We start from the raw sequence: 25542 nt of genomic DNA, 5'->3' as shown, positions 1-25542 counted from the left end.
TTTTTGGGTGAGTGATTTATACGTAAGTTTAGTTGACCAAATTAAATGTTAACATGTACACTATCTAAAAAGAATAGAACAAACAAAATTCACACATTCGATAATAACTTGCTACATTCCATTCATAGTTGTAAGAACCGGACCGGACCGGCCGGTTCGATCGGAAAACCGGTGAACCGGATTTATAACTGATCCGGTTGAGTGATGTAACCAGATGAGGAAGAGAATCGTTTTGAATCGGGTTGAACCGGCCAGTTTTGATAAAAACTGAAAAACGGGCAGTTTTTGGTTAACCGACCGGTTCGAAAATTTTTTTTTAATTCCTTTTTCAAAACGACGTCGTTTTGGTTTATTTTAAAAAAAAAAAAAGAAAAGCCCTACGGGTACCCCAGCCCCAAACCCCACCGACCCACCCCCAGTTTCCACTTTCCACATTTCTGATTTGCAAGGTTCTGAAAACCGGTTCGAACCGGACGGTCGAACCGGTCGAACCGCGAACCGCTATCAATTACGGTTCGGACAGAAGGTAAAACCGGCAAATTTGAAAACCGTCGTTGGATCGTTGAACTGGCCGGGAACCGGTCGGTCGTACCGAACCGTGATCCGACCGGTTTTTTAATCTTACCAAAAACGCTGCGTTTCGCTGTGCAGGATGGCAACCCTAAGTTCCCTAACCCCCTTCCTTCTAGTCTCCAGCCTCCACAACGCGAAGCAGCAGTCCAGAGTCCAGATTCTCTCAACCTCATCGAAGCCGCTGGCGCATGTCCGTCCAGCCACCGCCACCGTCCCAACTTCGAGCTTCGAAGGCAACGGCGCAACGTTCGTCCAGCCACCGCCGTTTGAGCTTCGAAAATCGAAGCCACCGTCGCCGGTCTCACCTCTTGCCTCCGTCGTGCAGTCACTTCCCGCCGATGGGAGCTCTATTCCACACGACCACGTCGGCCACCTTCCCCGAATCAAGAATCATTCGTGCATCGTGCACCCCCATTAGCCCCTTCTGAAGAAAATCAAAGAGAACCCTAGCCCTAGGATCCTTGCCGCCGCCGTCCCCAGGTTCTCGGCGCCTCCACTTCTTCTTCTTCTCGCTGTTCGGAACCCAGGTAGCTTGGTTCGTCATCCCCATCTTCCCTGTCTTCTCTGTTCGTGGCTTGGAGCAGCTCGCCGTTGGGTCGCCGCTTGCTGTCGCCTTGCCTATTGTCGTCGTCTCGTCGGTTTCCATCCGTGTCTCCGTCGAAGGTTAGTGATGGATCTGTTTAATTTTGCTTCTGGTCACCGATGGCTCTGTTAGTCTGTTTAATTTTGCTTCGCATTCGCTCCTTCCTTTTAATTTTGCCATTGCCATGGTTAGTGGTTACTGATGAGTGATGAGTGATGGCTCTGTTTAATTTTGCTTCTGGTTACTGATGGGTCTGTTTAATTTTGCTTCGATCGGCTCCTTCCTTTTAATTTTATTCTGTTTACTGATGAGTGATGGCTCTGTTTAATTTCTGAATGCTTTCTTCTTGTTCTTTTTAATTTCTGGAATTTTTGTTCAAATTTTTGTGTAATGTTTTATAATGTTGCTGCTTTGTAATTATTTGTTGCTGGGTGCAGGTTTAGAGTCATCACTGTTTTGGAATGTTTATGTACTAATGTTTATTGCTATTTTGTCATTGTTGGTTGCTGGTTGCTAGTTGGAGGTTTAGTGTGATTATTGGTTAATATTTTGTAATGTTTGTTGCTGAATGCTGATTGTTGAGTTCAGATATGGTCTTGTTGCTGAATGCTGTTTGTGCTGAATGCTAAATGTTTGTTGCTGAATGCTGTTACTATTTTTAATTTCGTGAATAATTTATTAATTTTATTGTTCTTAACTTCTGTTCTTGTTAAAAAAATTTGCAATTGGTGATCTTTTGATTTATTGTATGTCTCATGTTTTTAATTTCACTTTGCTTCTAGGCTTTGAAATCAGGTTATGATAACTGTGATGCAATTATTTAGTTGGATAACTGATGTAATTATTGAGTTCTAAGAGATTGAGTTTTTCTATTCTATTATTAGTAAGACATGGATAGCTTAGTATTTTCTATTTCTTTCCCTTACTTCTGAAGTTCATTGTTTCAGAAGGTTCAGTATTGGCTTCAACTTTCAAATAGGAATTGGGAGCTGGTGAAGATAATAACATCTTCTGGAACTGAGTCTGTTGTTTCACTGCCTGATAGAAAAGTAAGATATGATCTAGAATTACCACAGTACACAGTGATGTTTGTTCTATCTAGCTGGACTCACTGAGACAACTGAAAAATATTCTTTTAATTTAACCTTGTTAATCATATCTTGTAAAATTCAGACAAAAGCAGGGCCTATTTTGGTTGCCATAAATCCCTTCAAGAAAGTTTCTTTGTATGGTAATGATTATATTGAAGCCTACAAGCGTAAGAATTAAAAGGGCCTGTTTTGTTTTACTTTTTGACTTAGCTACATTAAGGCAATATTCTCTGTCTTTAACTTGTGCACTGCAATACAATTCAACTATTTTTAATGAAAGTATAATTATGTTAATTGCCAATATATTTGCTGTAAGTATTTGAGTATTTTGATGATTAATTACATTTAGTTGGTGATATGTTATATAGGGTTTTAAATTTGAAAGATACCTTAGGATGTTTATTTATAATTTATTTATTATTTTATTAAGGAACGGTTTTTTCGGTTGAACCACGGTTAGACCGGTTGGACCAGTAAACCAGTGAACCAGTGACTAAAACGATTCGATGACCGGTTCGGTTTTCAGAACCTTGCTGATTTGTGATTTCCCCCCAACCCTAACGGCGCCTAACCCTCTCCGCCTCACCTCACTCTTTTACAGTGTCACCCAGCCGCCAGCCGCCAGCCGCTTGCCGCCCGCCGTCATCCTCTTCGTCTCACCGCCGGCCTGAACTCTGAAAGAACTAAGGAAGTAGGAACAGCCGAACAGAACAGAGCCGCGGCTGTCCATCATCGCCGTCGCCGTCAAACTCGCCCTTGCTGCGCCGTCGAACTCGCCGTTGCCTCGCTCTTCTGCTCTGTCAAACAGGTTAGCTCCAGTTCTCCTCTGTAGTCTGCTCTGTTCTGCACTTCTTGCTGTTACAGTGTTATGAATATGCTTGTTGAAATTTCTGGGATGAATATGCTTGTTGAAAGCTTGAATCTATGAAATATGAATTATGTTTTGTTGATTTGTTCTGTGTTTTACATGCTTGTTAAAAACTTGAAAATTTGTTGTTTTATTGATTTGTTCTTGAAATATGAAATATGAATTATATGCTTGAATCTATGAAATATGAATATCCTTTTCTTGCTGAATAGGAAATTTAACTATTTAAGATTGCTTGTTGACTAATGCTTGTCTAGGTCTCTAGGATGAATATGCTTGTGCTGTGAAATACTTGTATGCATCTTCTGCTTTCAGTTGCACCAAACACACACTCACAACAATACAGAACAAATGCACCAACCCTTTCTAGATCATTTATCTCAAGTATGATTACATCAAACTGAGAAGTTTCTTCATATTTAAACACAACTAAATGTCCTTCATTAAGAGAGTAGTTTTTGGTAAATTCCTTCCATCCTTTTACAAACCAAACTTCATCACTATTCTTTTTTGTCCAATACACTTTCCATAGAGTGCCATCTGGAGGCTTAAGAAACACTGGATTTGAAAGAGCGCTTCCATGTCTCCTTGAAAACTTATTGGGTATTTTCTGTGTGAAAACCTGTTGGTTAGTGTGCCAAAAGTTCTAACACCTTAACCAGAAATAAAAAAACAAACAAAGAAAATAGCCTAAACTATAATTTTCATCTATGTATAAAAATAAATAAATTCCTGCTTTTAGTTTTTTATTTTTGTTCTGAAGATGGCTATTACATCTGGAATGCTCTCGCCTGTTGATGATGATAATAATAATGAATAGATGAATAAATTACCTTCTAAATAAAAACTCTCTTTGTTAACTATTATATATGATATGATCATAAAACCAATAGCAAATATGTATAGCTCTAATGCAAATAAAACAAAAATATGCTTACAATCCTTTGAAGATTAGTTTTGAGTATAGCCTTGAAGAAACGGAAATGCAACATAATGTTGAATTTATTAAGTTTATGACTATTTTTAGTATTTTATATTTTTTATTTATGTGAAACCGGTTTTACCGGTTCAACCAGCGGTTTATCGGTTGAACCAATAAACCAGTGAACCAGTAGCCTGACCGGTTCGATCATCGGTTCGGTTCTTACAACTATGATTCCATTACAAATAAACCTTTCTTCTGTTTCCGTTCCAAGTTCGTGAGGATGAGGCTGTTGAAGGTTGCCACTTGCAATCTCAACCAATGGGCCATGGACTTCGATTCAAACACTCAGCGAATCAAGGACTCCATCGCTCTCGCTAAACAATCCGGCGCCGTCATTAGGCTCGGCCCTGAGCTCGAGCTCACTGGCTATGGCTGTGAAGACCACTTCTTGGAACTCGACACCGTCACACACGCGTAATAACTTTACTCATTCCTTTTTCTATTTTTCTTTCTTTTCAATTAGAAAATGATGGAAATTGATTTGATTACGTTGTGAAGTATGCTTTGGTTTTGGTTTTCAGATGGGAATGTTTGAAAGATATCTTAGTTGGTGATTTGACGGATGGAATTGTGTGTAGCATTGGAATGCCTATTATCAAGGACTCTGAGCGCTACAATTGTCAGGTTCTTTGTTTGAATCGCAAGATTCTCATGATACGCCCAAAGATATGGCTTGCGAACGATGGCAATTATAGAGAACTTCGATGGTTCACGGCATGGAAGCTCAGAGATCATCTTGTCGATTTTCAGCTTCCCGGTGAGATAGCTGAGGTGTTAGGCCAGACATCGGTTCCCTTTGGTTATGGATTTCTGAAGTTTAAAGACACGTATGTTGCATAATCACAAGCTATATTTTTAAAGTGTTCATTAGTTTAGTTTTTCTTTTAGGGTTATTTAGTGTGTTTACTTATGAATTCTAGATAATGTTTAAATGCATGCTAAGAATTAGTGTGTTCCAACTACTGTGTGTTTGTATTTGTGTATGCTTAATTTATTTATTGTCATTCCAACTTCTGATTCGATTTTTATTTCAAAATTGTAGAGCTATTTCGGCTGAAGTTTGTGAAGAGCTGTTTACTCCAACTCCCCCACATTCTGAGCTTGCATTGAATGGGGTTGAAGTATTTATGAATGCCAGTGGAAGTCATCACCAACTTAGAAAGCTTGATGTTCGTCTTCGCGCTTTTATAGATGCCACTCACACTCGTGGTGGAGTATACATGTATAGCAATCACCAAGGATGCGATGGTGGCCGTCTTTACTATGGTAGAATATGTTTCTCTTAATACAATGATATAATGCTTTGAAGTTGGTGTCTAATGCATATTCTGGAGAATGAATACCTTCAAATATATGCAAGTTGATATATGGACATGTTAACTGTTATTTTAGCTTCTTTTCCAACTTTTGTAGATTTTACTTATGTGGCCTTTTTGTTCATTTCTTAAAATTTACTCGTAACAGATGGCTGTGCTTGTGTTGTGGTCAATGGTGATCTCATTGCACAAGGGTCACAATTTTCTTTAAAGGATGTTGAGGTTGTGGTTGCGCAAATGGATCTAGACATGGTATTTGTTGCATGACCTCCTACCTATAATGCATGCAATGCCATTTTAATCCTCAACTGTTGCCATTGGATTTGGTTCCATAACTTCATTTTTTCTATTGGTAGGTGGCAAGCCTAAGAGGATCTGTAAGTAGCTTTCAAGAGCAAGCAAGCTGTAAAACTAAGGTTTCTTCAGTGGAAGTACCATATAGTCTTTGTGTACCTTTTAATCTTAAACATCGTCTTTCCATTCCACTAAAGGTAATGCACGTTGTTACCATTTTGAGTTGCAACTTTTAGATAATGTGACAATATTATTCCTTCAATTGCTCAGGTTGCCAAGTTGCTAATTGAATATGATATATGCTTTACAGATCAAGTATCACTCTCCTGAGGAGGAAATAGCATTTGGACCTGGTTGCTGGTTATGGGACTATTTAAGAAGAAGCGGAGCATCTGGTTTTCTGCTTCCCCTTTCTGGTGGAGCAGACAGTTCATCAGTTGCTGCAATCGTTGGGTGCATGTGTCAGCTGGTTGTTAAAGGTAGATTTGGATTGATGTCAAGTGTTGTTAGATTCTGATATACCTTCAAGGTTCTATCACCTGCCCAACTTGTGGCAGTATGTAGAAGCTATGTTAATAGTGCATACAAACAAATACTGCTTATTTAGGAACAAGAGTAAACCACCAAAAACGTACCCAAAGTATTTTATCACTGACAAAAATGTCTCCGAAATTTATTATTGACAAAAATATCCTCAAAGTATTTAAAAATGTGACAAAAAAATGCACATATATGAACTGAAATGTTCTACGTTAATGGAAAAGAACGATGTGACAAACGGATAATGACAGAGTCTCACTTGCCACGTTGAATGCTCCGTTAACCACGTTAACCACGTCACATTTTTTCCATTAACGGAGCAGGCCCTTGATCATGATTGGGCATTTTTGGCATGTTTTTAAATTATTTGAGGGCATTTTTGTTGATAACAAAATTCAAAAACATTTTTGTCAGCACTAAAATAATTTGGGTGCATTTTTTGTGGTTTATCCTTAGGAACAAGCATACTATTCAACTGACCACTAATCAAACCTCTGTTAAGTACCACCAATAAAAGGATCTCAAGGAAGGGTGGTTAAGAGGTGATACATAATTAGATGATTATTGAATTGCTTATAGAATTGGACTTTCATCGATATAGTACTTTTTCTTAGTTCTGTGTGTTTTGAATTCTTTCATTAAAACCAATCTGAAACAATTTCTAGTAATAAAATCAGGATGTCTATCTCTTTTTTCTTTTACATTTTTCAAATGTGGAAGAGCTGGAATAAACAAAACCTTGTAGTTTATATGGTATTCATTAGTGATTCACTTCTGCCTGCAGAAATTGCAAATGGAGATGAACAAGTTAAAGCTGATGCAATAAGAATAGGAAACTACAAAGATGGACAATATCCTACTGATAGCAGAGAATTTGCCAAGCGAATATTCTATACTGTTTTTATGGGATCTGAAAACAGGTAAGTAATAAATTTAATGTCCTTCTGTTTTTCAATCTTTGTCTGTACAACTGAGTTTATATCTGCTAATTCTATAGATCCTCATCAATGTTTATAAAGATCAGTCTACTTCTGTTTCACTTACATGTTATCATAATGTTATAAAAAAAAATTTCCTTGCAGTTCGGACATGACAAGGTCACGGGCCAAGGTGTTGGCTGATGAAATTGGTTCATGGCACCTTGATCTTTCCATTGATGGAGTTGTATCTGCGTTTTTGTCATTGTTCCAAACACTTACAGGAAAGAGACCACGCTATAAGGTAAATGAAGCATGGACTAGTGGATTATTTTAATCATAGCTAGCAAGTACCAGAACTCTGTGTTTTCATACACACTTCTGCACGAGAGTATGTTGATAATGAGATAAATAAGTGTTACAAATATAAATAGTCATATGTAGATCTCCATATTGATATTGGGACCTTGTTACTGACTGGTCAAACTGGCAGAAACTTTTCGTTGCCGGGAATTTAACCATTTTTATCCTGACTAAAAGCTTGGAAATCTGATGTGTTTAATTGTTTATGTTTTCATGCTGTTATAGGTCAAATAATTTCTTTGTATGCCTTTACAGGTAGATGGTGGATCTAATGTTGAGAATCTAAGCTTGCAGAACATACAAGCTAGAATCAGGATGGTGCTCGCTTTCATGTTAGCATCACTATTGCCTTGGGTTCACAACAAACCAGGGTTTTATCTTGTCTTGGGGAGCTCAAATGTGGATGAAGGATTACGTGGTTACTTGACAAAGGTCTACACAGATTTCGATTATTACTTTCTGAATTGCTTGCTATTATTTCTCATTTTTGTGGTGCATACACATCAGTTACCAAAGTTGATCTCTTTTACAGTATGATTGCAGCGCAGCAGATATAAATCCTATTGGTAGCATAAGTAAGCAGGACCTTAGGACATTCCTGCGATGGGCAGCCGTCCATCTTGGTTACTCATCTCTGGCAGAAATTGAAGCAGCTCCACCTACCGCTGAACTGGAGCCTATACGTTCTAACTACACTCAGGTATTATTTTGTTGTCTTATATCTTCCGGCACTGATCTTGAATCACTTGAAGAACCCTTTCAATTGTGTTTCTTTAATTGCAAACCATATTTGGTATGTGTTTTGTTGCCATATGGAATTTTTGTCAAGTGGAGGTGGTAATGGTGGAATATATCATTACAACAACATGGAGTTCATTAATTTAACTCATCATCTACTTCTATGTATCAAAATGAAATGTAATTATGAAATTTTTCCTAGATGAAGTACAAAGACAATATAAGAGGAAGAAGAGCTTAAATCAGCTTTAATAAAAAAATCTCAGGGAAATCCCCTTAATTTAGTCATTAATGATCCTTTGGAAGACCTACTTTGCTTCATTTATTGTGTGCATCCAAATAAAAGCAAATAGTGTGTCCAAGAATGAATTCAATCCTATGACAATGTGAGAGCTTGAAAGCTATTATTCTTACCTCTTAGTGAAGTCTAGCGACAAGTAGTTGTGTTCTTCATTATCCCTTTTCAGCAATGCCATATTATGTTCTGCTTATTCGGTTTATATGCAATTATCTATGCAATGATAATTTATATATAACTCAAGGTTTTAAAATATGTAAGCAAATACCTCATTCTTTGTTTTAAACAGCTTGATGAAGTTGATATGGGAATGACTTACGAGGAACTATCAGTCTATGGAAGACTACGGAAAATCTTCCGATGTGGTCCAGTTTCAATGTTCCAGGTATATCCCTTGCTTCTCCCTCCTGTCTTATTCATTTTCTTCTGCTACCTTTTACTGGTTTTTCAGTTCTAAGTTTTCATCTCTGCATTAATGTTTGAAAAGAAAAGGTTAAAGATATGGTAATTCTTCCCGTGACCATCCCATAATGTAAAGTTTAATGGCCCAGAAATATGTAAAACAGTGAAAGCAGAAACTATTCGCAAGCCATTTGACAGGCCTCTGAAAGTGGTCTTATTGTTCCTAAAGACTCAAAATTGTGGCAATTATTTCATGATCAAAAAAAGAGAAACATCACTGATATTTTCTTAGCAGAAATAATGATTTCTTTGCTTGGTACGATGAAACTCAAAGGAGAGTAACTTCTTGCATCATTAAATCAACAAATTTGGTTTATTTGGTGGTTCAGCTATAACATATAGTTTTTGTAATTTACTGTTGCAGAATCTATGTTATAGATGGGGTGGAAGATTGACTCCATCACAGGTGGCCGAAAAAGTGAAACACTTCTTCAAGTATTATTCAATCAACCGGCACAAAATGACTGTCTTGACGCCTTCATATCATGCTGAGGTATGTAGTTTCTTGGGGTAGAGTTGTATGCCTTCGTACAAATCTTAATTGTATTCTTATAATTATGTTGGTGATGAAAAGTTTACCATTTTTCACTCAACTTGCAGAGTTATTCCCCAGAGGATAATAGGTTTGATCTGCGCCAGTTTCTCTATAATGTGAGATGGCCCTATCAATTTCGGAAGATTGATGAACTAGTGAGTGAATTGGATGTGAAAGACATTGTTCACGAAGGAGACCATGTAGCAGCTGTATCAGAAGGTGTTGGTGGGATGGGAGTTGCTGCAGCAGGTTCAGGCAATCCCAAAGTCGGATTCTAACTAAAATTTAACCAAACCAGGGATGAAACAACAGAATAAATTAGTCTATAGTCTATAGTCTATAGTCTATAGTCTATCATCTTTCAAAAATTAATGTACATTTTTTTTCCCACTTGATATAGTCTATAGAGATGTATGAGTGGCTAAGAAACTCAGGGTTTACCAAATTAATAAAAATAAAAATAAAAATTGTTCGATCACCCATACTCATGTTTGTGAGATTTCTGTAAGAGAAACAATACCTCTATCATTTCGCTTCATCCTCTTCGTTGTACAGTGTACTCTTGTGAGCAATGAAATTAATCCAACCTAGCATTTCAGCTTCAATTGTTTGTCTCCATGAGAATGCAGTTTAAAAAAAAGGAAGAGGATGATGCTTTTAAGAGAGAAAAGCTTCGACAGTTGCAAGTTAGACAAACATGGATAATTAAATCTAAATATTAAAATAGATTATTTTTGTATACATGTAACTCATATTATAATGCAAAAGATACAACTAGGAAGATTTAGTGTCATTAGGAGGCAGCTAATTATTGTTTGTAAAATCATGGAAGAATAGATTTCAATGAGTTTGTAAAATTTCTGGAAAATTGCTTTTGCTGATTTGTTTGTTCTTGTTAAAGTATTTTATAGAATATATTTTAGTTTGCTTAATATATTAGAAACGCCTTGTATGAACTAAAATACTAGAAAGAAACAAAGATAGGAGTAAAGAATAATTAGTTCATAAAAGATTAAGGCTTCGTTTGCTAAAACTCTTCAAAGTTTGTGTTTTTTAAAAAGTATAAACTCCTTGTTTTATGTTTAACTCTATATCCAATATCCAAATTTAATTCTTATATTAATGTCTATTATAATATTTTAAATTTTAAAAATTATTTTACCAAACGCACTTGTTGCTTGTGTTTATTGAAAGTCATTTTTAATTTAATTTACCAAACACAAATGTTACAACTTTTACAAAGCTATTTTCTAAAAGTTAGTTTTTATAAGCTATTTTTGAAAAATAAAAACTTTAACAAACCAAGCCTAAGGTGATAAGAAAGAAATACGAAATAGACATATTTCTGAAATGAATAAACAAACATTTTTTATGAGTCAAAATATTGCTTTAAATAGAAGAATAAAAATTTTCTATTTCAGAAATTCCCTCTCATCAAGTAAGGAAAGATTATAAGACTATAAGAGAATTGCAAAATTCTATTTAAGGATTTCCTTCCATTTGATATAATTGATGACTTAAGAATTGGAATAATGCAAACTCATCTTTTGGTTGCATATTATTAGCTCTTTATATTTGAACTCTGGTTGTATTGATCAAAATCTAAGTTTTCTATATAAATATATATATGCTGGGACATATAAATCTGAAATCAGTCAAATCACCTAAATTTAGTGCTGTTATCTTATTTCAGTATTCTTTTGTTGTAATTGTATGGATTTGGCTGTTACCATTGTTTTTATGAATGGTAATTATGCTTAAGACGAAAGTTTACTGAACCAAGTTGTTTTCCTTTAAAAGCAGGGCTCTTCAGCACACATGAATATAGCATGGTTCTCTTTGCTACTTCTGCCTTCTTGGTCCCTCTTCGCTTTTGAGTTTAGTTGCTTAATTGCATTTATTAGGTTGCAGAAATGCTGGTGAGGGAGTAATGAACTATGCTTAGGAGAAGCTATCTCATCTTCTGATGCCTTTGAGTGAATGATGACATCTTGGACACCTAAGCTTTCATTTACGTCATAAATATGAAACCAAATTCAGTACTTTTGATTCTTGTCATTTTTATACAGCATAGATATCATGGGCTTTTTTTTGTGTTCTGTTCCATCCAGTTACTGCCTAATTGTGATTAGTACCTTTAATTTAGTCTTGTCATCAGGGACATCTTATATAAAGCTATAAACTATATATGAAATTAATTTCATTCTTTATGCTTGTGTGGTTTCCCTTACCAAGTACATATAAGCTTTTAACATGCTCTAACCTAACGCACTTAGGTCCATCAAATCTATGTTACCGAAGAATTTCATGTTAACTTAATCTTTGTTAGTTTGTTTCAAATTAGATTTTGTTTTATTTGTAGAAGATACAAATCTCGTGTCAATAGCATTAATTACCATTTCCAATAATCTTGACGTTCGGTTCTATTTTTAGTTAAACAGGCAATGTCATGAATTGAAACCTATCTTACTTGGGGATTTCATTTTAACTTCATCTATATGTTACTTTTTTACTGCTTCTTTGCAATTGGACTTCTATGTCACATGCAATTGGACTTTATACATTTAAATCCAATTTGCTCCTCCTTTGCAAATTTATGGATTATGAAATTTGTCAATAAGCCTTAACTCATGTGGCATTTCGTCCCCTTCCAATCTTAAAGGTCTCGGACTTAATTCTTACCAACTGCAATTGAGAAGAAAAAATTAGTAAGTATGTGAGCACCAAAAAAAAAAAAAAGATTATGGAATTTGTGTTATAAAAAAATATAGTTGATGCAATCATTTGTCATCTATATGTTACTTGCTTCTATGCAAATTTAAGAATTATGAAATTTGTATTAGGAAAATATGCTACGAAAAATTGCACATATTCAAATAACTTGGGTCATAATTTTGTACGTCTCTTGTGCTTCAAAAGACAGAGAAAAAAGGAAGAAGAATATGAGGTTGATCTTAAAAGAGATAAAAGAACCGTATTCACATATCAGGTAATCTTAGATTTATCTGTCTTTTTGACTTGGTTTTTGGAATTATTTATTTATTTATTTTAATGCAATCAATAGTTTTGTTTCTCCGGTTCTTCTAGCTACATGAATTTCAGAAGTTTTCTTTTTTAAAGGGTGGAAAAAATTTATATAGAATAAATAAACAGTAAAGCAGAAAGTAAAAGGCAGGGGTGGTTGCACTAGGATTAGCATTTTCTCTTTGCATCTAAACATATAATCAAATTCTAATATTTTTAGCACAATTATGATCAAAATTATTGGAAAATTTAGTTTGAAATATATTTTGTTAAGCTAAATATTTTAATTTTTTTTATATCTTGTAGTAATCAGCCTTGTACCATAATGTTTTGCTTTGATTTTCTTATTTTGATATTATACCTAATAACACATTAATTCTTTACTATTTTGACAGCATGATCCAAACAAAAGAGGAGAGTTATTACTTGTTTAATTTTATATTTAGAATTAATGAATGACCTTATGGTTATTATTTGATATGTTTTGATCATATAATAATTGAGAAAAAAGAAAAAAAATAAAATGACTAAATTTTTAAAGGTTTCTGAAATTGATGCCGTACATTAAAATTGTCTCTGAGATTTCAATTACATTAATTATATCTCTGATATTGGAAAAATTGTACCATATTAATTCCTGACCTGTTTTTCATTAACGACATGCTGACGTGACTTGATGATGTGGATCTTTGGTGACATGTGTCATCTCATAGTTTGGCCATGTGTAATAGTATGATGACGTATCGGTCAGCGATACGTGGCATGCTGACATGGTGGTTATATCACGCGTCACAATACTATTTTGCCACATGTCACACTTTTATTTGTCCACGTGTCATCTACTATGTCATCATTACATATACACCAAATTGGTCCCTTACTTTGCATCAGATAACTCATTTTAGTCCCTAAAATTAAATGACGTGTACTAAATTAGTCCATTCATCAGTTTTTTCTCTTTTTTTTTGTAAATTTAAAATTCTTAATATCTTTAAAATACTAATTTTAATTACAAGGCTGCTACACATCCATATAACCATGTAACCAAGTTGGTCCAAACCCAAATAGAATCAGGTGCATTAAATGGCGAGTGAAAACACGCGCCAGAGACAAACGAAACCCCTCCTTTTTCATTCGCGCTTCATTATGAAAATATGTTACATCTTCTTCAACACGAAACCAATACACGAAACGACTCATTCTCTTCGAATCTCTCTCAATATCACTCAAACTTCAATCACGTTCTCTGCGGAAACCACTACTGGAAAGGAATCAGAAGAAGATTTCGCAAGCAACAACCAGAAACGAACGAAAACTACAACAAAGACTACCAAAGGTATGAAAAAACTACTGTTCATTTGAAATCTTGCAATGTCACGCTTCTCCTACTTGCATTTTAGGTTTACTAAATTGATTTACTTCGTTTAGTAGATGGAACTATTGTGAATGCATTTTTATAGTATAACTAGACCTTGGAATAAAATTTGTTGTTATTTTCATTCAATTCAATGAATAGTGTAACTAGGGCTTTAAGATTTGTTCGGTTCGGTGGATTTTGTAATTTTGTTTCGTCAAGTGAATGATGTTAAGTTCGCTGGGTTCCTTTTGTAATAGCATGCAACAAATCATTTCCTAGCTATTTCATTATTTATAATGTTTAATTTTGTACATGAATGAGTTTTGTTAAGGCTGTCCTATATAATGCTAGTAAGAATCTTCAGTTTGGATCCCTTTGAGAAGCAAATAGTGTATTGTCCAAATGTAAATTTGTTTAGGACAATTGACATTAGAGACAACTTTTTCACTTTGATAAGTCATACTACTGTAAAATTGTCTCATTATATTGGATAAATTTCAGTAAGAGTTTTTAAAGAAGCCAATTTGCAAATGTCATTTTGAAAGAACACCTAATTCATGAAATTTGAAAAACTTTTCTTTTGGAAGATGTTGATTTGGTTAAGATATATGTGCTTGTTCTTATCGGTGTGGATAGTTTAACTAGAGCTTTGAAATTGGTTGTTACTATCTTCAGTACTTCTTTTGCATGGAGGAATACTATTCTTGTTGATTGAAAGTTGATCACCATTTATTAACCACATGAACGTTATTCGGTTCGGTGGCCTTTGTGATTTTGGTTTACCAAGTGAATGTTGTTTGGTTCGGTGGCCTATGGCATTTTAATTGACTTGATTAAGATATACATGCTTGTGTTTGTTGATGTATTGAGTGAAGTATTGACCAAAATTTTTTATTACAGCAAAACAGAACAAGACAATGGCAACAATGAAGGAGAAGCCGCACTATAACGTAAGCAGATTAAATATATTTATCCGCTTTTATTTGAATAATATCTATTTTTTATTATAAATATATCCTAACATTCTATTTCAAAACTTGCAGAAAACTCATTATTGCAGATGCCAAACAAAGTCAATAGCAATAGTGTATAGGGATATGAGTCAAGAAAGAAAGATATAGTGGAAGAAATGGGATTTGGCACTTTGGCAAATGTCCTAGAAATGAATGTCTCTAATACCCTATTGAAAGAATTGCTTCATCGCTGTGATGAAGAGAAAGGATGCTTGAAAACTCTCTAGGGGAAAATATACATAACTCCTCAGAAAGTAGCAGTTGCCCTGGGCATAACCAACGGAGGTAATACACTTTCTACTTACTGCTTAATTTTGGTTCATTGGTGTCCAGAAAATTAAACTGAGTGTTTTTTTACTGATTTTTGCTATTAAAATATTGTAGGGAATCATTTTCCTGATAAGGTTGATTACAACAACCTTAATCCAGCAGACAAGGAATGTGCTGGATATGAGCGTAGAAGGGGAGGAAAATCGGAAAAAAATTAAGAGGACTTTTGTTGTCTTCATACAAAAGTGCTTCTTGCTCCCCACAACGGTAAGTGTGGCCTCCCCAATCCATAAGTCACTGATCTTTCATATGGACAATATTCAGGAATGGGATTGGGCAAGGCATGTGCTCAACTTTTTGATGAAAGAAGTTGAAAACAAGAGAAAGGGGAAGAAATAGTCTATTGATGGCTGTGTTTTTGTGTTGATGTTGATATACTTCCACGAAACCAAGTTTCCTCGCCCGTTCACACCTGATGCTCCCCCAGTACTGTGGGTGGCTCATTAGACAAAGCAAATGATGCTTGAATGGATTTCTAGCAAAGCAACAGAACCATTGTAAATACTCTACTAAAATTCCCCCTAAAATTTGGTTTCAAATGCTTTTAAAATACTATACTAACTAAATAAACTTCTGTTTTAGGTTATACTTAATTTGTTTGTCCTACTTGCAATTGTTAGTTTGTTCATTTGAATGTTTCTGCATGAAGAAACATTTTTCTTGATGATTAAATAGTTGTCATGTACTATTCACCATATGAATATTTTTCAATTCGGTGGGATTGCTTCATTTGGTTCACCGGATTGTTAATGTGTTTTCTTGATGATTAAATAATTGAGTTCTTGTTTTTGTTTTAGGAACTTCTGTACAGAAAGAAAAAAAAGAAAGAAAAAACAAAGACAAGTAACTTGGACAAGAAAGAAAAAAGAAAGAAAATAAAAAAGAAAATTGTCGAGATGGATTCTTCGGAAGAGGGAAGATTTTCCAAATCTGAATCCGAAAGCCGGTAAGTTTAATTTTCATATTGATTTCATTTAACTTGTATTTACTTAAATTTGTTCTTATGCGCTTGTTCTTATGTATTGCAGAGAAGAAGAAATAAAAAAAACCAGAACAAAGAAAAGAAAACAACCACCGAAGGTGGTTAAAAAATAAACCAAAATAACAAAGCCTGTGCCGATAGATTCAGAGAGCACAAGCAAATTTGAAAGCCAGTAAGTATTGCGTAATTTCTATAAGACATTTTGTTGATTGCATATGTATCACATTTTGTTCAGCAAATAAATTAATTTCGGTTCGGTGAGCTTCTAATTTTTGTTTTAGCACTTTAGTTTAGTTCGGTTCGGTGGTGTCTGTTAGTTTGGTTAACTTCATTATTAGTGTCTTGTCTCCGGTATAAATTTGATATGTTTGTCTGTATTCTAGAGAAAATGAAATCGAAAAAACACCCGTAATAAAAAAAATAATCGCAAAGGATGGCAAAAACACAAGCCCAATCTGACAAGGAGTAAGTTTCTCGAATCATATTTTCTTTTATTGATACTTACGTTTTAGGTTCCTTGATACTTATTTTATAAACTTTCAGAACTGAACAAGTAAAAGACAATGCTGCAGAAATAAGAAAACGAGCATTGGAGACGATAAGAGAAAAGAGAGCAAAGAAAAGAAATGATGGAGCTCAGTCAGCAAACATTGCTCCGGATCAGTTTGACTCTCCAAAGGCACAAAATGAATTCCCTGAGACATAAGATTTAGTTTATTATTCCTGAGTTCTTTTTCTTTCTTTGCTTACTTTTGCTACAACCTTTTCTAATTCCTCTAGATTCAATTACTAATATTTATTTATCTTGCTTAGAGTGCCGATTGTAAATTTGGATAGCGAGCAACTCTTACAGACTCAAGGAAGCTCTACACCTTTTGTAAATGCCGCGAGCAATATCAAGAAAATTGGTTCACTGCATATTGTACTTTCGGTTCAGTGGTTGCCCAAAGATGAATTCAATGTGTTTTTAGACCTCTGCTTTTAATCTTGGTTTCTAATTTTAATTTGTTATCTTTTTTTTAGGAAAAATATTCCGGAAAGTCTGGTAAAATATTTTAGAAAAAAGAAAATCTTTCCAAGAAAGACTTTTAAAACTCCACTAGTGTAAGTTAAAAATATTTATGTTACTCTTTTAGATTTAGGTAATAATTTTTGTTTAATTATTCAATGGAAAAATGTGTTTAAATGTCACTAGAGCTACACCTGATTTTGAGCTACAAATCGTTGAGTTTCGACAAGAAACTCGTTCTCAACCTTTGGAAGTGTGAGTTTTTCAATGTGCAAATTCTTATTTTTCAAAACAAATTCTAATTATTCAACATTAACTTTATCCTTGTTTACATTCCTTAGACCTCCTCTTGCATTATCTCCTCCAAGTTCTGTTCAGAAAGAGTTTATCAGAGATGACTTCATCTATGTCTCTCCACAGAATGAAATACAACAAACTTCTAATAATGAGTAAGTTACTAAATAATTATTCACCACATGAATCTTGTTCAATGTTTACTGCTTATACATGGTTTAATTATGGTCCAGTTGAAATAAGAAATGAATTCAATGTGTTCTTGTCTTTGGACTCTCTTCTATTTATTACAGTTGCCCTCCAGAACTCGAAAAGCAGGGTGTTACGGTGTCTCTTACGCGTTTTGTAATTGAAGACTTAATCAAAGATGACTATGGCTATGATGTTTCTGATGAAGAGTAAGTTTCACATAAAAATTCTTTTTATTAATTTTAATAGTATAGGATAATAATTCTGGGTTGTTATTGAACTGTTTTCTGTTTAATGCAATAGCCCTGCTAATGAACAACAACAACAATCCCAAGAACCTCTGGTGGCACAGCAATCAGAACAAGAAGCACCTGTTAATGTGTAAGCATACAATTCTTTAATATCACTTTTGTTTAATATAATTTTGGTTCACTATAAGTTTGGATTTAGGTTCACTATCAGGTTGGATTTCGGTTCACTATAATGATTCATATCATTTTTGTTAAATATCATTGTTAAATATGATAATAGTATGGGATAATTATAGAAATATTTACTATTTAATGCAGCAGACCTTTGGAACAACAACAACAGCCTTGCGAAGAACCAACAGCGCAGCAATCCAAACAAGAAGTACATGTTAATGTGTAAGTTTTACTGCTTATATAAATACGGATAATGTTTACTGCTTATACATGGTTTAATTATGGTTCAGTTGAAACCAGAAATGAATTCAATATGTTCTTGTCTTTGGACTTTCTTCTGTTTCTTATACCTGCCCTCTAGAACCCAAAAAGTAGGGTGTTACAGTGTCTCTTACGAATTCTGTTATTGAAGAATTTTTCAAAGATGACTATGTCTATGAAGTTTCTGATGAAGAACAACAGCAACAATCCCAAGAACCTCCGGTCGCACGGCAACCAGAACAAGAAAATCTAATCTTGTCATCATTTGATAGGTATGTTACTTGTTTTTCTTTAATATCATTTTTGTCTAATATCATTTCGGTTCACTATAAGTTTGGATTTAGGTTCACTATTAGTTTGGATTTCGGTTCACTATAATGATTAATATCATTTTTGTTTAATATCTTTGTTAAATATCTATCATCTTGTAGTATTGCTCAACCTAGGTAAAGGGAAGATGAAAGGCCTTCCTTTAACCTTGGGATAAGTCCACCAGCATCTCAACTAAGTCAGCCCTCTCAATCGAGTGTTTCACACCTTGAAATCCTGGAAGAGGCAGTGGTAGATGCTGGAGTGATGACAGCATTAAAGTTTGCTGAAGCAACAACTTCAGAGCCAACCTTACCAGCTGCTGAAGTTTAGAAAACCCTGGAGAAAAAGATAAAAATCACAAACGAGTTGATTTAAATGTGTTATCATTGGATGACATAGGTGAAACAGACAAGAGATGGTAGCAATGAATATGATACAATATTCGTCTTGAAACATGAGGCACTTTATGAGGGGTTAAGAGAATATTTTATGTCTCTAATACCCAAAGAACACGTGCAAGGCTCGGTAAATTCTTTGCCAGTTGCAATAACGTTAATGATTTTTCTAAACACTATTATATAGTATATCTCATAAATTTTTATCCTGTAGGTGGTTAGTATACATAGCATGATTTTCAACCAAATAAAAGTTCACCAGTATCAGGAACAAATATATATTGTGCCGCTGGATATTGTGGTAAGCTAAATTTCTTATTCACTGCTAATTGTTGTTCGGTTCAGTCGGAATGTTAATAATGATTCACTTGATTGTTATGTGTTTTGTTGAGTTCTTTTACATGAAGAAAACTTTTCTCATGATGATTAAATGTTTTTCAAGTATTATTCAACACGTTAATTGTGTTTACTTCAGTGCATGAATTGTGTTCGGTTCAGTGCAAATGTGATTTAATTGATATTCTTTTTGCAGAATTTTATGTTGGAAACACATGGCGAGTCCTACGCTGATAAAAGGACAAACTAGGCCTACCAGTTTGATATTGAACAGTATGCCCACTACCGCCAGTTTCTTGACAAAAGAAAACTTGCATCGCATCCATTTGTAAGTTGTAATTTCTAAAAATTCTTCGATAATTATCTTGTTTGCTATTGTTTCGACTGAAATATTTATTATTTTTCCAAACTTCAGCTATTTGTGCCAATTTGCAATGGAGCGCATTGGTGGTTGTGGATTGCTGATATCAACAAAAAGAAATTCTATGTGCTTGACCCTGTCAATAAGCTGCCACAAGATATACCTGATTCGAGAAAGAAATTGAACAAATTTGTTGTAAGTTATTTTCTTGTAAATTATTCAAATTATTCAGTACATGAAATGAGTTCGGTTGAGTGTTGTTGATTTATTTTTTTCAATTTTTGCATACCTTTCAGGGATTAATAATTTCTCATATGAGGGTTTATGCTGGGGCGGAACCCTTAATGGAGGATGGACTGGGAGTAGAAGCAAAGTATATCTTACTAAATGGTCAATGTACAGAGTATATTCAAACCCTTATTTTGTATACTATTAATCGTATTATACTCAATTCTTGCTTAGCTATGATTGTGGAATATACGTCATGAAATGGCTCGAAACAATTGATCCACAAAAGATCAAAAGCGGGAAGAGATATAAATATAGAGGTTGGACACAAGTCAGTACTTTCTAAATTTATAAACTTCTTTCTTTTCTGATTTCAGTTAGGTTCATTTCTTATGTAACTAATTCCTTTCAATTGAAATGTAGGGAGAGATTGATAGCTTCAGGTACCAATATAGTCCGCACATTCTGTTGCATGAAATGAACAAAATCAGAGACCAAGTGATTTAGGAATCCGAAGCAATAAGACTCCCAAAGCCATCTGCTGTCCTCTCCAGCCCTTATTGTAAATTCACATCTAGGGACTTAGATAGCAAATAGCATATACTATGATTGGTTGGTTGTAATTAACAATATTTTGTTTAACTTGTTTAAAAATCAAAAAATGGTTACTTCAAATGTATATATGTCAATATTAATCTAAATGTTAATGTTAATATTTATATTTGATTCAGGATGGATTACTCATCTAAGATGTTAATTTATATATCTGTTGGAACTGTCTGGCGGCTATTTTATTCTAGGTTCTCACTGATTGCAATCACTGTATTTACCAATACATTACGAACTCCAAAAGAACACAGTGAACCGAAATTAATACACTGCACGAACCGAAAGTTGGAAACACACTGAACCCCTAAACCCGGAACCCTAAACCCTAAACCCTAAATACTAAACCCAGAACTCTGAACACTGAACCCTAAACCCATAAACCTAAACCCTTAAAACCCTAAAATCCTAAACCCTAAACCCTAAACCTTGAACCCTGAACCCCTGAACCCCTAAAACCCTAAACCCTAAACCCTAAACATTAAACCCTAAACTATGAACCATGAACCCCTAAAACCCTAAAACCATAACCCCTAAAACCCTAAACTCTGAACCCTGAGACCTGAACCTTGAACCATGAACCTCTAAATCCTAAATCCTAAACCCTAAATCCTAAACCATAAACCCTGAACCCTCAACCCTGAACCCTGAACGCAGTGAACCGGAATTAATACACTGGGCGAACCGAAAGTTGGAAACACACTCAACCCCTAAACCCTGAACCCTAAACCCTAAACTCTAAACCCTGAACCCTGAACCACTAAACCCTAAATCCTAAACACTAAACCAAGAACCCTGTACACTGAACCCTGATGAACGAAAATTGTCTATCGGTAAAAAATTTCATAAATGAATTCTCGTTGCAAGTATAGTTCTAAACTAACAAACAATTCCTCAATAAAAATTTGTTTGTCACAAGTACAAACCCCAATAAAAATAAACTGAAGTATTTAAACTTCGGGTCGTTCTCCCTAGGAATTACAATGAAATGCTTTATTATTGGTTATGAAGGAATGTTTTTGGGGTTCTGTGATAAGAGACAAGAAATGTAAGTGACAAAAGAAATAAACTAATAACTAAGAAAGCTCTTGGCAAGGAATGAGAACTGGAAGTCCTATCATTATCATCATCAATTGTGACAAGAATTGTCCATTGCTCCCACTTAGTTAACCTCTAACTATGAAGGAAAGCCAAGTGGATACAATCAACTTGACTCCACAAGTCCTAGTCAAATCATAGTGAAAGACTAGCTTTAGTGGCATTCAAGTGAGTTAGTAACTTTCAATTATCAATCAACAAAAAGAATTTGATGACTCAAGAGTCTCCAATTACTCAACCTAAGCCAAGAGGAGAAAAATCTACTCTAAAATCCAACCAAGCATTTTATCAAACACTTGGAAGGTATAAAAGAAAAGCATAATAAAATTGCAAGAGATGTAAATCTAACACTACCACTTGCAAGGAAATTAACACAACAACTCAAATCATCAACAAAGGAACATAAAACAAAAATTGCATTAAAAGGAAATCAAAGTAACAAGAGTGCATAAACATAAAAAGGTATGAAAAGGAAAATTAACAAGAGAATTGAGAAGAAAAAAGGTATAAGAACAAGAAATTGTAAGGAAGACAAGATGAAAACAAGAAATTAAACCTAGATCTAAGAAAATCCTAATCTAAACCTAACCTAATTTCTAGAGAGAAGAGAGGTCTTCTCTCTCTAGAAACCTAACTTAAAACATGATAAAAACTCAAACTCATACTACTTGGTTTCATCCCCCTTCAATCCTTGAGTTCAATAGCATCAGAAATGAGTTGAATTGGGCCCAAAATGCTTCAAAAATTGTTGGCCACGAGTTGCCTTTAATGAGTCACGCTAATCCTACGGCGCGTGCGTGTGGAACGACATGTATGCGTCTCTAAATGCAGGCAACCATGGCAAATTTTATATTATTTTAAAGCCCCGGATGTTAGCTTTCCAACACAACTAGAACCGCCTCATTTGAATCTTTGTAGCTCAAGTTATGATCAATTAAGTGTGAAGAGGTCAGGATTGATAGCTTTGTGATTCCTTCATTTCTTCATGAGTTCTCCATTTTTACATGTTTTTTTCTTCGTTCCTTCAACCCAATCTTTGCCTTCTAAACATGAAATCACTTAACAAACATATCAAGGCATCAAATAGAATTAAGGTGAATTAAATTTAGCTATTTTAAAACCATGCTATTTTAGTGAATAAATGTGGGAAAAGTTGATAAAATCCCCTAAATTCAACACAAGATAAACCACCAAATTGGAGTTTATCAAACCCTGAACTCATAAATCCTAAACCCCTAAAATGCTAAAACCTTAACCCTAAACCCTAAACCCTAAACCCTAAACTATGAACCATGAACCCCTAAACCCCTAAAACCCTAAACCATAACCCCTAAAACCCTAAACTCTAAATCCTAAACCCTGAACCTTGAACTCCTGAACCCTGTAACCTTAACCCTTAACCCTTAACCCCCCGAACCCTGAACCCTGAACACTGAATCCTAAACCCCTAAAACTCTAAATCCAATACCCTAAACCCTAAAAATCCATCCAAGAAAGAGTTTTAAAACTCCACCAATGTAAGTTAAAAATAATTATGTTACTCTTTTAGATTTTTTTAATAATTTTTATTTAATTAATCACACGGAAAATGTAACTAGCACTACACCTGATTCCCGTTTCTCAAAACAAATTCTAATTATTTAACATAGAAATTAATACACTAGACGAATAAAAAAACTACATATATCAATATAGAATTTCATAAAAAAGTGGCTATTCATTAAAGACTAACAATAGTCAGAAATTAACCCTGCTATAACCATGGTGAACCGAAATTTGCTCATGGGTGAACGAAAGTTTACATTAACAAAAACTAAAACTTGTACAATCCTCTCTTGGATAATTTATATCTGGTGCATTGTAAAGAGTGGAGCTTGACTGAATCGATGATCTGGAGTCTAAAAGGTTCAACTATAAAAGACATAATTAATTGTATATTAGCAAAATGAACAATTGAATTTTTAACTAATCAATAGCAAGTCAATTTTACCTCGCTTGGAGCTGTCTTTTTCTTTTTCTTCATGGCATTTGAGATCTTTTTTTTTCCAGGTTTGATCCAAGTCTGTTCTTGGACCGACCTCTTGTTTTGACACGTGGTGGGTTTTGAAGGTCATTCACATTGCTTAATGTCTCTTCTTCGTGGGTTAACAAAATTTTTCCTTTACTTCTCTCTTGATATTCTTCCATCTCTGCCATGACCTTGTCAAATGCTCGGTGCAGAATTCCGGTCAACTCTTCGGACTCAGATGTAAATTCACATATATTGTGCGACCGAAACACCAATTCATCAAATCTCTTACTTCTCGACTACATTAGAGGTTTATCTTGGCTGCTCTTGATGTGTGTATACCTCCTCTTTATGTTCTTGCTCCAGCGATCCAATATGTATTTCGGTGCCACGTTATCCACTCGCTCAAAGCTTAGGACACTTAGGAAATGGCGGCATAGTTTGCCCCTAGACTCAAACAGCAAGCAATGGCACTTTACATCTCGTGATACTGCGTCGTAGGTGATGACAAACTTGTTGAATGTGGAGTTTGAAACCTGCTCTATGACTTCATATATTTTGAAACCTAGGGTGGAATGCATTGATCTTATGATACAGTTCACTTTACCTCTGAATTGAGCTTGAAATTTCCTAAACTTCTCATGGTTATATAGATGTTGAAACTATGCCTCTATTGCTGATTTTGTTGCGCATGGTATCACAGTGTGAAAATCTGCAGCATCAAATTCTCTCTTTGCTTGCTTTCTGCTTGCTAGGCAATTGTCGTATTGCTTCACGAATTGTCTCAAGGAGCTATTCCGTGTGATGACCTTGTTGAAAAATAAATGCATGTTCTCGCTTCTTTGTGTGCTTTTCATCCCGGCCCAGAAGTGGTGATCCAAGTAAACTGGAATCCATATATGCGGATCCTTGTATAGCTCTGCAAAACAAACCAAACCCATAAGGTGTGGTGAATCGAAAACAGTGCATGCTTTGGGAAAAAAAAGATATGAGTATGAAAATAATTCGAACTAAAATCTCAATTACCTGAAAGCCACTTGTTGCCTCCGAGGCCGTACTTTCTGAGGAAATCGATCCAGTTTCTGTCAAATGCTTCTTTTGTGTACGAGTTCCAAAAAACATGGCTCATCTCTTGTTCAATTTTGTTGTGTCCCTTGTAGCCGTTTAATTTTCTTGGGGTCTTCTTCATAATGTGCCAGATGCACCAACGGTGAATTGTTGTTGGCATGCATAGCTCAATTGCCCTTTGAATCGATGCGCATTGATCGGTAAGAATACCTCTTGGTACCTGACAAACCCCAATTTGACGGTTTGTTTTGTATTGAATTTAAAGTATTTTTGGTAACCTTTTGTCACATTTAGCCTATGAATTAGCATGGTTTTGTTATCTCTCCCATATTTGTGCTTAAGTGTAAAAACATGCTTTTCAATCCTTATTTTGATGAATTCTAATTTCTCTTTGGTTCCATGAGATGCCTTGATGTGTTTGCTAGTAATTACAGGATTGAAATAGGCTAGGCATGGATCAAAGGAAGCAAGGAAAGAAGCATGCAAGTGGAGAGAAGCACAAAAAGCCAAAGAGTTGATCTCGGCCAAGCACGCATACGCGCACAAGGCGCTCGCGCACACATTGCGGAACAGGCCAAGGACGCGCACGCGTACCGTGCGCGCACGCACCGATGATGGCACATGACCTCACTAAAGCAACACGTGCCTGGCGATTTTGGAAGGTTTCAGCAACCAACTTTGGT

The 25542-nt window shown here is 35.1% G+C and overlaps 1 protein-coding gene and 1 long non-coding RNA gene across 6 annotated transcripts in view; one reads left to right on the top strand and one right to left on the bottom strand.

The window, feature by feature from the left end:
- LOC107484842 (glutamine-dependent NAD(+) synthetase) overlaps positions 1 to 10043 on the top strand; it is a 12555-nt gene extending 2512 nt beyond the window's left edge. The window contains exons 1-17 of one of the 5 annotated variants that reach the window (XM_016105388.3): positions 674 to 1236; positions 2113 to 2205; positions 2678 to 2760; positions 2849 to 3055; positions 4312 to 4514; positions 4622 to 4927; positions 5143 to 5366; positions 5565 to 5668; positions 5773 to 5907; positions 6021 to 6189; positions 7035 to 7170; positions 7333 to 7471; positions 7786 to 7962; positions 8063 to 8230; positions 8856 to 8951; positions 9393 to 9521; positions 9629 to 10043. In XM_016105388.3, the coding sequence (XP_015960874.1) occupies positions 4321 to 4514; positions 4622 to 4927; positions 5143 to 5366; positions 5565 to 5668; positions 5773 to 5907; positions 6021 to 6189; positions 7035 to 7170; positions 7333 to 7471; positions 7786 to 7962; positions 8063 to 8230; positions 8856 to 8951; positions 9393 to 9521; positions 9629 to 9841 (2190 nt within the window). In that variant the 5' untranslated portion in view covers positions 674 to 1236; positions 2113 to 2205; positions 2678 to 2760; positions 2849 to 3055; positions 4312 to 4320 and the 3' untranslated portion in view covers positions 9842 to 10043. Of the gene's footprint in view, positions 1 to 673; positions 1237 to 2106; positions 2206 to 2677; positions 2761 to 2848; positions 3056 to 4311; positions 4515 to 4621; positions 4928 to 5142; positions 5367 to 5564; positions 5669 to 5772; positions 5908 to 6020; positions 6190 to 7034; positions 7171 to 7332; positions 7472 to 7785; positions 7963 to 8062; positions 8231 to 8855; positions 8952 to 9392; positions 9522 to 9628 lie in introns of those variants that run through there. The other 4 variants (XM_016105385.3, XM_021140601.2, XM_016105387.3 and 1 more) reach the window with 4 other exon arrangements.
- On the bottom strand, positions 3470 to 4088 carry LOC107484843 (uncharacterized). Its single transcript, XR_001591269.3, has 2 exons — positions 4054 to 4088; positions 3470 to 3725 (listed from the first exon to the last, which is right to left on the bottom strand). It is a non-coding gene; the product is annotated as an uncharacterized LOC107484843 (long non-coding RNA).
- Positions 10044 to 25542: the final 15499 nt, after the last annotated feature.

This window comes from Arachis duranensis, chromosome 4 (assembly GCF_000817695.3).
Source record: "Arachis duranensis cultivar V14167 chromosome 4, aradu.V14167.gnm2.J7QH, whole genome shotgun sequence".
Classification (NCBI taxonomy): domain Eukaryota; kingdom Viridiplantae; phylum Streptophyta; class Magnoliopsida; order Fabales; family Fabaceae; genus Arachis; species Arachis duranensis.
This window is presented reverse-complemented; position numbering and strand designations above follow the sequence as displayed.